Below are 14140 nucleotides of genomic sequence, written 5' to 3' on the forward strand. Positions count from 1 at the left end.
CCTACCCTACCTCACAAGGTTGTTTTGGAGTTTAAATGAAGAGGAGAGAGAGCTGCATATGCCATGCTGAGCTCCTTGGAGAAGAAATGTGAGATACGAATGCTACAGATACATGGGTAGGCAAACTAAGGCCCGGGGGCCGGATCCGGCCCAATCACCTTCCAAATCTGGCCCATGGACGGTCTGGGAATCAGTGTTTATTTCTCTGTTTCCTGAGATCCCACACAAATCTCAAGATTTGCAGGACAATATATGTACAAAAAACCCGAAACAAAGCCTGGAGTGGGTTAAAAGAAGAGAAAACAAAATGCAATGGTTGGTCTTGCTTCCATGGGGCCTCATTCAGCCAGCTGCACACATGCCCTGCATCTGCAGGTGAACTGGAAAGTGGATAAATGCCGTAATTACCTGCAATCTTCCTTATCAGCCCCATCCAGCATGCTACTCTAGTCCAAAAGATCTGAAGGATGGCCAGGTTGGGGAAGCTTGCATTAAAGATCACTAAGAAATTGGACTGCCTCGTCACATTTCCCACACCCCACAGGATGGCTGATTTCAAATCATTCCCATCTCACAGTTTCCCAATATGTCTCTGTTTTGTTGGTCTTTGCAGCATCTGCTGAGAAAAAAGCAATCTTGGGCTATCTCCCGATCCCACCCCACTGATAGATACCCTGAAATCCAAAAAGCCCTACCCTACCCCCCCATTTCCTGCCTTGAGCCAAGGGTGTCCCCTCCAAGATCCCCTTGAGAGAGGTTGACCATTGCAGTTCCATTCAACCAAGAAAATCCCCGGCTCTCTCTATCCATCAACAAAGTTCTCGTTTCTCTGGGACTGAGTCCAGACTTCAGGTTGTCCTCTCTGCTAGGCTGGTCAGCTTTTTCTGAGTCAGTTCATAGGCAAGGAAGAGGGCACCATTGGATGGCAGGGCACGGATCACCGTGGGCATCAGCCCACAGTAAAGAGGCATAAACCCTACAAGAAAAAGGAACATGTAAAACCATCTTATACCAGGCCACACTATTTGTCAATCTATCCCAATATTGTCTGCTTTGGAGGGTAGCTGATGTCATGGGGCTGAGACTGAGAGGGGACTTTCTCAGCACTTATTATTATTAAATTGTTGTTGTTGTTGTATTAATTACTTCTTATATGCCAAAATGGTTTCTAAGTAGTTTACAACTGTAAACATCAATACATAATTAAATACACATGAACAAATCCATTAGGGAATTAAAACTTCCTCAGTTAAAATATAAAAGAAAAACAAACAATTAAGAAATGTGTGATAAAAACCATTAAAAGCAATAAACCCAGAAATTCAAGTTCAGGAGACTGCTTGCCTAAACAATTTTGTCTTTGGGAACCGGCAGAATGCCAATGCTGATGGGGCCTCTTGTATTTCAGCAGGGAGGACTGGGATTGAACCTGAGGCCTTCTGCATTAAAAGCACCTGCTCTGATCATCCATACCCATAGAAAGAGGCAATAACAAGGCAGTCTGTTGATGCCTAGTGGGCAACCTCTGACATACAGTCCTAATTGGGCACCTGTAGGACACCCTGTTTATCCAGTGAGGCCATTTTGGCCAACCACAAACACATATGGTCTCAGGTCAGGCACATAACAATTGGGCTTGGCTGAAAGGGGTTTTTCAGACACAGCCCCTGTGCACCAGACTCTGCAAGCACTGACAGTTAGCTAGTTGCTGGAGCTTGCGAAGCTCTGTGCCTTTGCCCACAGGGAAGATAAAGATCCAGCTGGAGGATCCAAGTCCCTGCCACTGCTCTCACTCGAACCAGCATTAGCCAACTTTGGGAAAGCCTGCAGGTATACTACAACACTTCACCAAGGGAGCTCCTATCTCATTAAAATGTAAGGAGAACTTAAGAAAGAGCCTTGTTGGATCAGGCAAAGGCTCTGTCCCCACTGTGGGTAATGAGTGCCTCTGGGAAGCCCAGAAGGGCATAGGTCACATGTTCCTACACACACAGAGAGAGTTTGTCCCTCAGAACCACCTGGCATTCAGAGGCATTGAATTCCATCAGGCAGTGAGAGAAAAGAAGCAGGGCAATTCCATTGCCCCTGCTGAGAGACCAGCTGCATTTGTCCCTCCCTAAGAGTCCCTAAGAAGACATGGGTGGCGCTGTGGTCTAAACCACTGAGCCTAGGGCTTGACAATCGGAAGGTCAGTGGTTCAAATCCCCGTTGTTCGGTCCCTGCTCCTGCCAACCTAGCAGTTCGAAAGCACGTCAAAGTGCAAAGTAGACAAATAGGTACTGCTCTGGCAGGAAGGTAAATGGCGTTTCCGTGTGCTGCTCTGGTTTCGCCAGAAGCGGCTTAGTCATGCTGGTCACATGAGCCGGAAAAACTGTGGACAAACGTCGGCTCCCTCGGCCAGTAAAGTGAGATGAGCACCGCAACCCCAGAGTTGTTCACGATGGGACTTAACTGTCAGGGGTCCTTTACCTTTATCTTTTTAAGAGTTCCCTAGCAGCAGCCATGCCATCAGCCTGCCTGAATTGTTTCCACTGCAGCTGGTTGCTTGACAAACTGTACCTTTAAGAACTGCTGCCCAGAGTTTGCTTTTTTTCTTCTTCCCTAAGCCCTCCTCCTCCTCCTCCTCCTCTCCTTTTTCCTTGTGTGCTGTGCCCTTTCCATTGTAGCCCCGAGGGCAGGGAATGCCTGACTACTCATCTTTGTAAGCCACTCTGGGAACCTTGCCAGCTTAAGGACAAAGTTTTTTTTTTTAAAAATAATGTTTTAAATAAATAAATGTCTAGATAGGACTCGCCTTCTGTACGTAGGATGTGTAAGAAGGAAAGCAGGAAACCATCTTGCCGCCCAGCCATGGACAACACCTGGATCCGTGATTTCACTGAATCAATGGGATAGACAGCCAGCCAGAAAGCAGCACCACCAATTCCTCCACTCACAGTCACAGGGAGAGCACCTGCAAAAAGTAGGTGTAGCTTAACGGTCACCGCTGTTGCTCAAGCAGATTATGGTCAAGTGCATCTAGGCAAGACCCACTTCTGGAACATTTCAGAAAGGTTAAGATGGGTTTACACAATAGCAGGCTCTCCAACAGAGCAGAGTGGTGGTAAATTCTGAAGTACAGACACTCCTATTAGCATTGCCTTCTAAGACTATATGGTAAAAATGATTTTGGGCTATTACACACCACTTTGCTTAGCATCCATCCTGATAAAGAGTTCTGATGGACTCGATATTTTGTGACATTTTTGGTTAACTATAATAAAGGGACTTTGCAATGAAGGGAGTCGGGAGTACAATATGGTTGGAGGGCACCAGGTTGGAAAAGGCTGCCCTAAGGGCCATGAATTGCTGAGGCAGAGGTGGGGAACTTGTGAATCTAGCTGGACTCCAGCTCCCATCAACCTAACCATTGGCCATGCTGGCTGGGGCTGATGGGTGTTGGAGTCCAACAATTTCATGAGGGCTGCAGGTGCTCCCTAGCCCAGAGGATGATAACACTGGGCTAGATGGGCAATAATCTGAAGGCAGCTCTGTATCAGGAAGTTTTTAATGTTTGACATTTTATTATGTTTTTATATGTGCTGGAAGCCTAATGATGATGTTTCATGGGTCAGGCAAACTTCGTAGCCTTGGTAGTGGCCAAGTGATGACTAATAAAAGGAACTTGGAACAGCAAGCTTCCTGCCTACCCACATTAGACAGGTACATCCACAATATTCTTTTAAACACCTGCTGAAAACTTTTCTGTATTCAACAAATCTATCCAGACACGTGAATTAGTTACAGCCATTTCAGATGTTTCATTGATTTCATCCTTCATAAACGGTTTTATGCATATCTGTTTTTAATTGCTTTGCACATCCTAATCATGCTTTATATATAAAGTCAGACTGCAGGCTGCTTGGATACTTTCTTTGAGCAAGCCGTTTATGCATTTTTGAAATAAGCAAACAAAAATGAATGGTGAGGAGGCTGGCACGGAAGCAGGCAGCTGCTGTCCTCTTTGGTTCAGAGCCCTTCCACCACAATCACTGTGTCAGAGCTCTCCAGAAGGAAGGGGCTGGCATTCCCCAGAGGAATCATCGGCACATTCTAGGACATGCAAGAGTCTGCTTGGGTCTGGCACCTGCTGGAGAGTCTGCACTCTTCCAGAATCCCCTTCCTGCATTCCTGGCAGACAGGCAGGCAGGCAGAGCAGCTGGCACAGGCAAGAAAGCCAATTCTAATGGAATCCCTCTTCAGGGCACCTCTGAAAGGCAAATTGAGGCATGCCACCACACACAGAAGCATCCAAGAAAAAGATCATTCTAAGCAAATATATATTTTCTCTGCCAGAGTATTTACATTGGGGCTTCTCAGGACCTCCCTTGCCCAAGAGCAAGTTCTGCTGACTACCCAAATAGGACTAAACTGAACCCTTGCTATTGACTGTTTGATCTCCCCCAAGAGGGGACCCCTCCTCCAGGTGTCCTTTGTATTGTCCATTCAGGAAGATTTGAGTTCATAGTGGTATTTAGGCAGTTATCTGCTGTCTTGCTTTCCATATACTGTTTGCAGCTGCAAAATATGTTGGAATGGATATACTGCTTCATTTCCAAATCAGTGCCTGTTTTGTAACTTTCTGCTGAAATCTTGTAAACTTTTTCTTGCCCTGCAGGGCAAAGGTTTCTGTCCAGAAAGCAATAATGCAGCAACATTGGGGTAGCATTGCAGAGCAACTAATAAAGCAGAATGATCTGTCGTTACTTCACCACTAATGTGCTATCATTGCATCAATGGCACATTGTAGAATACCCCTGCAAAAAGCACAACCCTGGAAAGGCTGCTGCCTCCAACATCTTTCAGCTCATTTCTTTTTTTCCATTCTGGCTTACTGGGCAAAGCTGAGGACCCCGTAGGGAAATCCCCCTGCTCCCAGGCTTTGCTTACCCAGCTCCTCCTTTGATTGTCCAGCCTGGAGGAAGAAGCTGCGGCTGACTTCATAACCCCCAAAGAAGAAGAAATAGCCAGGCACCTCCCGTAGCCATGTGCTGGTCAGACCCTGGAAGAAACCCAGGGGGCCTTCTGAATGGAAGATGGCTTTCACCACAGTCCAGGTGGAACTATAAGAGGGGAGAGAAGAAAGTCCCATGACACATGGAGAGCACAGAGAATCCATATTAGGGGTAGATTGAGGGCCTCGTTTCCCAATGGGCAGCGTTTCTGGGACTGCATGCCTGGGTAGCTGGGACAACAGATTTGACATTCATCTTTGTACAGGAGGCAACAGGCCAATCTTGCAAAAGCCAGAGGCTTCCAGACACACTGTTTATGGGAATTTGTGAGTGGAAGACTCCCCTGTGTGATGAGTTAGTGAGTGCCAGACACTGAATCCCTGGATTCAGCAAAAGTTAAACTAGAGCTTTCCAAACTTTTCCTGTTGGGAAATGCATTGCTTCACGACACAGTAATTCAGTTTTACTAGCAAACTGGAGGTTAAACTAACCCCTTTCCAGCCCCAGGAGGAGCGCAGGGAGCATTCTCACAACACATCTACACGCTGCAGCCAACACGCTAATGTGTCATGACACACAGTTTGGCAAGCTCTGAGTTAAACTATAAGTCAGGCCAGCTTCTGTATGAGGTAATTGCCTGGGAGATGAACCACTAAGAAAACAAAAGGAAGGTTATGAGCCATTAGGAAAGCCAAGGAGAGGGGGAAATGGAAGGAGCTCCTCCCTCAACTGTTAGTTAGAAAGCCAAAAGGCACGTGTTTTTGGTTGACTGTGATGTGAGCTAGAAGCTGGGGGAAAGCAGGAAGCAGAGGTTCAGAGGCCCATGGCTGATTTCTGTTTGAATCCAAGGCTGCAGCCAGTGCTTTTTTCCTGGGGGTACGCAGGGGTACGCATACCCCTAAACATTTTGTGAATCTTTGTACTTTTGTCCATTTACTGTATATATTCTTCCCAATTTGAACTATAAAATAGTGATTTTCTTGAGTCAAAATGAGAGTACCCCTAAACATTTTTTTAGAAAAAAAGCACTGGCTGCAGCTATGGGAGACACAAGAACCTCTTGGGGTGTTAATGCTGCAAGGAGCCCCTCCATCATAGGCTCAGGTTGCATATATGTGTGAATAAACCATATATCTTAAAGACACCCAGTCTTTGCTGTGCCTCAAAAGGAAATCCTGGGTGAGTGCTCGGAGCCCCTGGAATCTCACACTGCTGTGGAGACTGGGGTGGCATGCAACACTGCATTTCTCCACTCAGGCAAGCAGGAGGCATTCTTGGAGTTCAAGAACACATTGCAGCCAGGCGAAAAATCTGGGAGGGGTGTGGCCTAGGAAGGAGGTGTGGCCTATGGAGAATTCAGAGGACCAGACAGAGAAGCCAAGGAAGCCTCTCTCTCTCTTTCTCAATACATAATTAACATCAGGTATCCTTTCCCAATCTGGGACCTTCCAAGTGTTCCAGCCAACAATTCCAATGACAATTCCCATGAATTATTATTTTTTGGTGGGGGGGAGGCATGATTGTTTATAGTGGTACAGTACTGCTTTGAATGTGTAGTGCAGAGGGGGCCTTAGATGGCTTCCCCTCTCAAAGGATTAAATTCACATGGGAGAGACGCCTCGGCACCCATTAGCCTGGATAACAAAATAGAGCCTCCATGTTGCGAGGCAGTCTACCTCCGAGTACCTGTGCCTCGACAGAGCTGTCTGCCCTGTGACCTTCATCTCATGGAGAGCTTGCATCCGGCACTTCACCAGCTCTGTGGGGCACAGAACCATGGAGGAGAAGACTGATGAGAAGGAGCCGGCAATCGCGCTGTGCAAATCACTGTAATAACCCGAGAGAAGAATCCTCAGAGGAAAGCGAAGACCAGAGGGCTGGTGGGGGGAATCCCACAGCTAGGGAGCGACCTTCCATCCTCCCATACACTATGTATTTGTTTGCCTTTCGCCAGCAGAAATGAGCTGATTAAGTCAATCAGCCCACTCGAACCTGGTGTCCTCCAGAGGTTTTGGGCTGCAACTCTGATTGGGAAGTCTGACCAGGCTGAGGAATTCTGAGCAAAAGGATCCTACCTTGAGCAGCCTCCCACCCAACCCTCCCTTTGCATTCTATTTATTTATTTATTTATTTATTTAAATCCCTCTTTACACTTACGTTGCAAGCTACTGTGAGACCTATGCTATGTCATATATTTAAAAGACAAACTAAAGCTGCAGAATTTAAAACCCCAAGGATTTAAAACATAAAAGAAAAAGCAAAACATCTGAGAGGCATTCAGGGCACAAGACCTCCTCAAATCAAACAGTTCTGACCAGGTGCCTGAAACTCAGAAGGGACTGTTCCTATCTAACTTTCTCCAGAGGGGATTTCCATAGAGTTGGGGCCCACACTCCTGAAGCTATGACTCACCCTGGGTGTCCAGTGTGGTGGCTGGTGGCCATTGGGACTCGTAGGGCAGACAATGGGGAGCCAGAGCTGAGGACAGGCAGAGCCAACTAATTCCAGCTTTACCCCCATCCACCTCCCTGCCTTCTAACAAGGCCAAAACTGAGACTGAGGAGGAAGATGGCAGGCGAGCCCCCCACCCTACCCTGTGCTTGGCTGTAAGCAATAATGCACCACTGTTTATATCAATGTCTAAGAGCCTCTGGCAGAAGAGAGGGGAAGAGAAAGAGACTGTACCTGAGCTCCTGGACATTGCCCAACCCAAAGAGCTGCCTCACGAGCTGCTGGCAGAACCCGTAGCAGGCAAAAAGCACAGCGTTCTCTGCAACGTTGGCCAGCAAGGCTGGAGTGGTGCCTTGGTAGAGCCCGTGCATGCCCTCCTGCTGGTAGGTCTTGACTGAGCAGTCAAAGAAGCCCTGGTACATTGTTGGGAAGGTCTGCATCTTCACCTTGATGGTGTCAAAAGGCTGCCCGGTCACCACGCATGCCACACCACCTAAAAAAAAGCCACCCCACCCCAGGCAAGGTCACTCACTTGCTCCTGAAATACGGGGCAGATTAAACCAACTGTACTGCAGTGTCTGCTTTGCCAAAACGTACCCATGAAACATGTCAAGGGATGAGCATTAAAGGAGCAGCACTCACACACTCTCCCTGTTCTATAACGCCTGCTTCTGTTCTAAGCTGCTATGATGGAAATGGGACATATTAGGGGGCCTCACCCATATAAACTGGTCAGAGCATTCAGATCCAACATCTCAAGTCCCATGTCCCCATAGCCTTAGTTGGCATCTCTTCAGTGCCAGGACGACCTATATATTTTCCCTAACTAAGATTATGCTGCTTTTCTACTTCCTAGCGTGCTGCTAAACTTCCTGTGGCTAGTTTGGGGTTTGTTTTGGTCTGTTTTTATGGTATAATGTATTTATGTTTGTGTGTTACATGCGTTGTAAGTTGCACGGAGACCTCCAATTAACAAGCAACTGACAATAAAAGAAGAGCAATGAAGCTAAAGCTACAGCAATCTTGCCTCCATTCTTCCTCCTGCCTTTCCTTGTTGTCTGCCTTGTGTTTATTGGCTGGCCAGCCATGAGAAGTGGAGTCTTTTATGTGATGGCACCCAGACTGTGGAATGCCTTCTCAAGGCACCTTTGCCTTCACCATTGCTGCTTGCTTTGCCCAGAGCACTTAATGCCCATTTATTTCATCTGGCTATTTCTTTGCTGACTTGGAACGTTATCTGTCAAAGGCTTGGCATTTCTAATTCATCTCTGCTTGTCTTCACCTGTATTTATTTATAAAACCTACAAACAACTTTTCACCACCAAAGTGATCCCAAAGACAGATTCAGAAAGTGTGACAAGGAAAACAAAATTACAGTTTGAACATTAAAACCAGCAGAAGTACATGCTGTACCGTATGAAAGATAAGACTTCAGAGCAGACCTGACCAAGACCTTTATTTTCTTGGATACATTTTGTGATGTTTTAAGGATATCTTGCACAGAGAAGTAGAAGAACAGAGATTATCCTGAGATCATGAGACCTGTCTCTCTACACCACCTGGGAGGGAAGTTCAGAGGGTGGTGGAGGTAACAGGCTTTCTATGCAGTAGATCCCAATTTATATATACTCTCTCCAGGAAAGCTTGCCTGGCACCAGCCTTGTCTGCATTTTTGCCTCAGAAATACCTTTTTTTGTTTTCTTGGATGTTTGGGCAGCATGGATAATGGGATATTGTATTGTTAAACCTGTTTTAATGTTTACGTGATTCTGAAACTGTATTTCTGAGCTGAGGAAAGTGGATGTGCAGAAATCTCTTCGCTCAGTCTTAGCCAGAAAACAGATTTGACAGCAAGACCCTGTAGGGTAGCAGCAGGTACCTGCCAGCAAGCCCAGTTGTCATAAGTCGGCTTTCGCCAGATGTTTTGGACTACAACTCCCATCAGACCATTCGCAATCCAAAGCATTTGGAGGGCACCAGGTTGACAAAATCTACCTTACGCTGTTGCCAGTTCTACACATCTCTTTCCCTTCAGAGCAGACTAGAAGCCAGACTTGGCACAGGGCCTGCCAGATGTAGACCTATATAACACTACAATAAAAGACCATTCAGTTCTCCATATACTCGTATGCACACACCCCTCACATCCAAGATCCACCAAGATCCCATGGCTCTTCTCTGAATCTTGCTTGCTTTCCTGAACAGGCATTGCCTCCAGTGCTTGCTCAGTTTTAAGGGAGGGGTGGGAAACACTTTCCAATTAAGGACCGCCATTACCTTTTGGACAAGGCCACATTCAAGTGGTGGGCGGGGCCAGAGGCAAAAGTGGATGGACCAACCAAGGCAAGCTTTGCCTTTGTACAGTAGGCTTATTTCTGCACACCCACCCACCCGCCTCTCTATCTTCCACCCAGGCAAGCAAAAGGAACAGTCAATGACACATTCCAACCAGACAGAAGCACTTAAGACAGGGGCAAAGCAGGGCTGGTTAGGGGAATGGCTGGGGGTGGGGATTGTGGTATGGGGAAAGTCCCATGGGTCAGTCAGAGAGGCTTGGAGCTGCCCCTCCTAGGTTAAGAGTTCCATTCTTCCCTACACCTGCCATTGATCCTTGGTCTCCCCTCTAAAAGGAGGCTTCTTGACCCATCCTCCCAGCAGCTCTCCATCCTTCAGGCTCACCTGCTGCCCCTGCAGTGAGGTCGATAAGCATCTGCACCAGCGGGTGGACTCGGGCTTGTTCAGTAGGCATCTCAGCACACAAACATTCAGGTGCAGGTGTCCCAAAGAAGACTGCAAGACTGGAGAGGGAAAGAAGAACATCAGTGGTGTAGTGGTTAAGTTTTGAAGCAACTCATCATGACAGCCCCTGTAGCCACGCAGTCAAGGAGAGTCCAGAAATTAGGCAGCTGTGCTGATCCATTATTATTATATAGACAAGCGCAGAAGCATCATTACATAGCATAACACCCAGTTTATTAGGACCAGAATGCCTGCAATCAAACAGTTTCCTGGGAGCACTGTTGAACTTAGAGGTACTTCCTTCCCATTGAAAGGGTGGGCTTGCAAAACACACAGAGCTTTAACGAAAGATCTTCAGCTAGCTAAAAGGCAACCTTATGGGTTGTATCCAATGGTAGTCACATTCAAAGTAGGCCCAATGAAATTAATGAACCTAGTTCCATTGTTTCAGTTAGGTCTGCTCTAGGTATGACAGTGGGACTTAGAAAAGCACCTAAACATGAAAATGTTACTATTCAAACTGTTAGCATGAAGAACCTCACTGAACAAAAGAAATACCTCAACTTTGCTTATTTTTCACAGGCTTCTGACTGCTTCCAAGCTAATCTGTTGCAAACACACTTGAAAGCTTATTGCGCCATTTAATTGCTAGAAAAAGGAGGATCTGCTGTTGCAGATGACCTCAGTGCCTGGCATTAATTATCCTGGCAGTCTAGGAGATGACAGCATTACCTCAGCTCGGGGGGAAAGTTCCCAGATCTGCACTCCTACACCACTGAAGAGCGTCATCTAAATAGGCTCCATCCTGCCCCCCAACTGAAGGTTATGTAAATATCTGAGTAACAGACCTATAAGGAGAGATGGTGAAGCAGGATGAGGTGTCCCAGGCAGCTACCTGAGGTAGGCAGATGAGGTGCAAAAAGTTAAAGGGAGCCAAACAAGGAATGTGAGTTGGGTGGGGTGGCATTTCCATTCTGTCTTGTGCCTTCTTACCCACCCCAGCCTTAGCCAGCTAGTCAGCCAGACAGCCAAATACGTTTCGGGGGGAAATGCTGCTAAATTTTCTCCCAGCAGGGCTCCTGGGCATTTATTAGCTCTATGCAGCAAGTGGATCATTCCCCATCTATATATACTAGACAGGAAACATTCACTGTTGAATTTCTAGCTGTTGCGGTTGCATGAGGCAGATTCCTAGTTGCTAAAATTTGCTTTGTACAGGTCTTCATCCAGTGCTCACCATGAAGTTGTTACTGCAAGTGCCACACTTTTAACATAAAAAGGACGAATGGACTCTGTAACAGATCGTAGTAACACCGGGCCATTGCATTAGCTGGCTTTGCAGTGGACTGATAAAAGGCCTCTCATAAAAGACTTAAAGGGAAATGACCAGACAGCAACTGGAAAAATCCTGTCAGATCAGAAAACTGATGAAGGCTGTTACAAGGTCTCTGGGACAGCTAGAAAACCAGGCTGCTCTCTTGCAGGTTAATTGCTCTCTCATCTTTTTGCCTTAGGGCTGTAAATGCCAAACTGAGTAGTAGGGCACAGCTGCAGAGTTGCACCAACAGAATCTAACCACAGAAAGGTGGAATGAAATTATGGTGAAGATTGCTACAGTCAGCTCTTTGGTATTTAGAATACCAAAAGTATCGAGAGACTTTGGGTCATTTTACAAGCCTGTAGGAATCTACAGGGCTGCTACAGAACACTGAAACCAACAGGATACAGACAGGTACTGTGGGACACTAGGCCATTCTCCCAAACGTTACCAAAAGCTGAAGCTTCTTGAGGCCATCTCAGGATACAGCTTTGGGGAGAATGGTTATCACCACTTAGGTGGACTCTGCTGCCTGACAAGCTCACGTTTCTTGGGTGAAATTCCAGGTGCTGATTACAACTGCCCAAGGCTGGGTGCCAAGTTACCTTACCTACCCTTTGCTTCCACTCTTTAACCTACTTCTATGCATTTGCAGAAAGCATGGAACATAGATGCGCTGCAGCTGTCACCAGCCAGCTTCAGTACTGTAGTAGGATTGCCCACGAGCAGCTATCTCTAATAGGGACCTACAGATGTTTTAGATTCTAGCTTCCATCAGCTGCCGCCAGCAAAGCCAGTGGTGATAAATTAATAGGGGTTGGAAACATCTGAAGAGCACCAGGTTTGGGGGGGGGGGAGACTGCCCCAGCGAGGCTATTTGAGTTTAGTCTTTCAGGATCCCACAAATCAGGGGTCCTGAATGTCTACAAGCACTTCAACAGGAACAACGTATGGCCTTAGAACTTCTTGTTTATGCTAGGGAAGCAAAGGAAGAAGCAGATTCCCAATGTACATAGGTATTGGGCCAGAAAGAAGATATACAGCTGTGGTTATGCTTCGGCAGAACCCATGGTATACATTGCTGTGCTCACTGCTACACATGCCATTATCATCCTTTCCCACCAACAGCAACTTGGAAGGTGGGGCTATTCAAAATTCCTCCTTTTTGCCACATGACCCTTAGCAGACAGCGGAATTTTAAAGCTACTTATCGACACTTGCCATTTCCCAATAACTGCATGGCAACAGATGACCAGATCATGTGAAAGCTGGAAAGAGAAAATCACAGCCAGAGCCTACAGCACACTTCCAAACTGTGTTGGGACACATGTTGGCTGCAGTGTCTAGGTGTGTCACGCGAACACTCCCCATGCTCCTCCCGGGGTTGGAAAGGGGTTAGTTTAACCTCCCAGTTGCTAGTAAAACTGTGTTGTGAAATGATGCCTGTCTAAAAAGGATGTCACCAACATGAAAACTTTGTAAAGCCCTGGCCTAACGGATCCGTTTTGCCAAGGGCCATCTACTCCAGCTAACAGCAGCTTGCCAAAGAAACTAGGAAGAGTTTTGGCCCAGTTCTCTTACAACAGATCCTTTTCGCTGCAGATGCCAGGATTATCCTTTGCATGCAGAGCCTAAGATCTAGTATCCATCTCTCTTGACTGTTTAACCACTTGCTGTGTAATACCAGCAACTCCCATGTTTCTGCAGCTCAGCACAAAATGCCCCATAGCTTGCATACATAGGAAACTGCTTATATTTTTGCCACCCAAAGCAGAATCACAGCCTCCCTCTCCTTCTACTGTCCCACCAGTGCATGGGGCAGTTCAATTAGTAGAGAATCCTACATACCTGAATGGTTTCTGCTGCCAGCAGCTCTGCTGTAGTAGAATCTTGCAAACAGCACCACCCACCAGGCTTGCAAGCTTGATGAACTTTGAGCAGAAACGAATGTCCCCTTCACCTCCAGCACACCCTGTTTATATAGGGTCCAGGTTCCTACGGTAAGTCTGGCTCTTATCTTGAATCATTAAGCTGGTTCAGACAACAGTTGCTACACACTGCATTTTTTCCATCTCCAGGCATAAGGCAAGAGCAGAGTTGTGGATGTTGACTGCCTTATACTTGCTTCTAATAGCTGTTTGTGCACCCAAAACATTACAGAACCAGTGAGTCCACATTGTGCATACTACAGTAATAATCCCAAACTGAAGACTAGGAGAACACAGGAGCTGTGTGAAATTAGTAAAACGCTCTCGCTTCTGCCTGCAACCTATCCACTTTCCTTTCACTTTCCAAATCAAGTGAAGGTGCAACACTTTTCATTCTCTCACCTTCCCTTCAAAACAATTTTTCCAGCTCTGAAAGGAGCAACTTGAAAGTTGAGTGGGCCACTTTGCCCACAAACTTTCTCCCCTGTAGCAACCTGTGCATTAACAATCCAGAGTAAGAGATATGGGGCAGATGCCAACAGGAAACTACCCTCCTCCCCTAGTAAATCTCCTTTTTTGGTGTGTGTGTGTTTTGTGTTCTTGTCACCACCTTGTCAGGATTTGTTTTTCGGTCACATAATTTGGAACCAAGCTACTTTGTGGGCTATACACAAGACATATCAGCTTCACTGTTGGAGGAAGAGAACACT

The 14140-nt window shown here is 46.6% G+C and overlaps 1 protein-coding gene across 2 annotated transcripts; it reads right to left on the reverse strand.

The window, feature by feature from the left end:
* Positions 1-635: 635 nt before the first annotated feature.
* Positions 636-13952, reverse strand: LOC128406780 (mitochondrial ornithine transporter 1-like). 2 transcript variants are annotated; one of them, XM_053374461.1, is made up of 7 exons: positions 13347-13952; positions 10125-10235; positions 7680-7938; positions 6681-6821; positions 4930-5102; positions 2795-2953; positions 636-976 (listed from the first exon to the last, which is right to left on the reverse strand). In XM_053374461.1, the coding sequence occupies exons 2-7, from the start codon at positions 10192-10194 to the stop codon at positions 849-851; spliced, it is 930 nt and encodes a 309-aa protein (XP_053230436.1). In that variant the 5' UTR covers positions 10195-10235; positions 13347-13952; the 3' UTR covers positions 636-848. The 2 variants fall into 2 exon arrangements, with proteins under 2 accessions (XP_053230436.1, XP_053230435.1); XM_053374460.1 differs by lacking the exon at positions 13347-13952 and adding an exon at positions 11033-11234 and having other exon boundaries at positions 10125-10243.
* Positions 13953-14140: the final 188 nt, after the last annotated feature.

The sequence above is a fragment of the Podarcis raffonei genome, chromosome Z (genome assembly GCF_027172205.1).
Source record: "Podarcis raffonei isolate rPodRaf1 chromosome Z, rPodRaf1.pri, whole genome shotgun sequence".
Classification (NCBI taxonomy): Eukaryota; Metazoa; Chordata; class Lepidosauria; order Squamata; family Lacertidae; genus Podarcis; species Podarcis raffonei.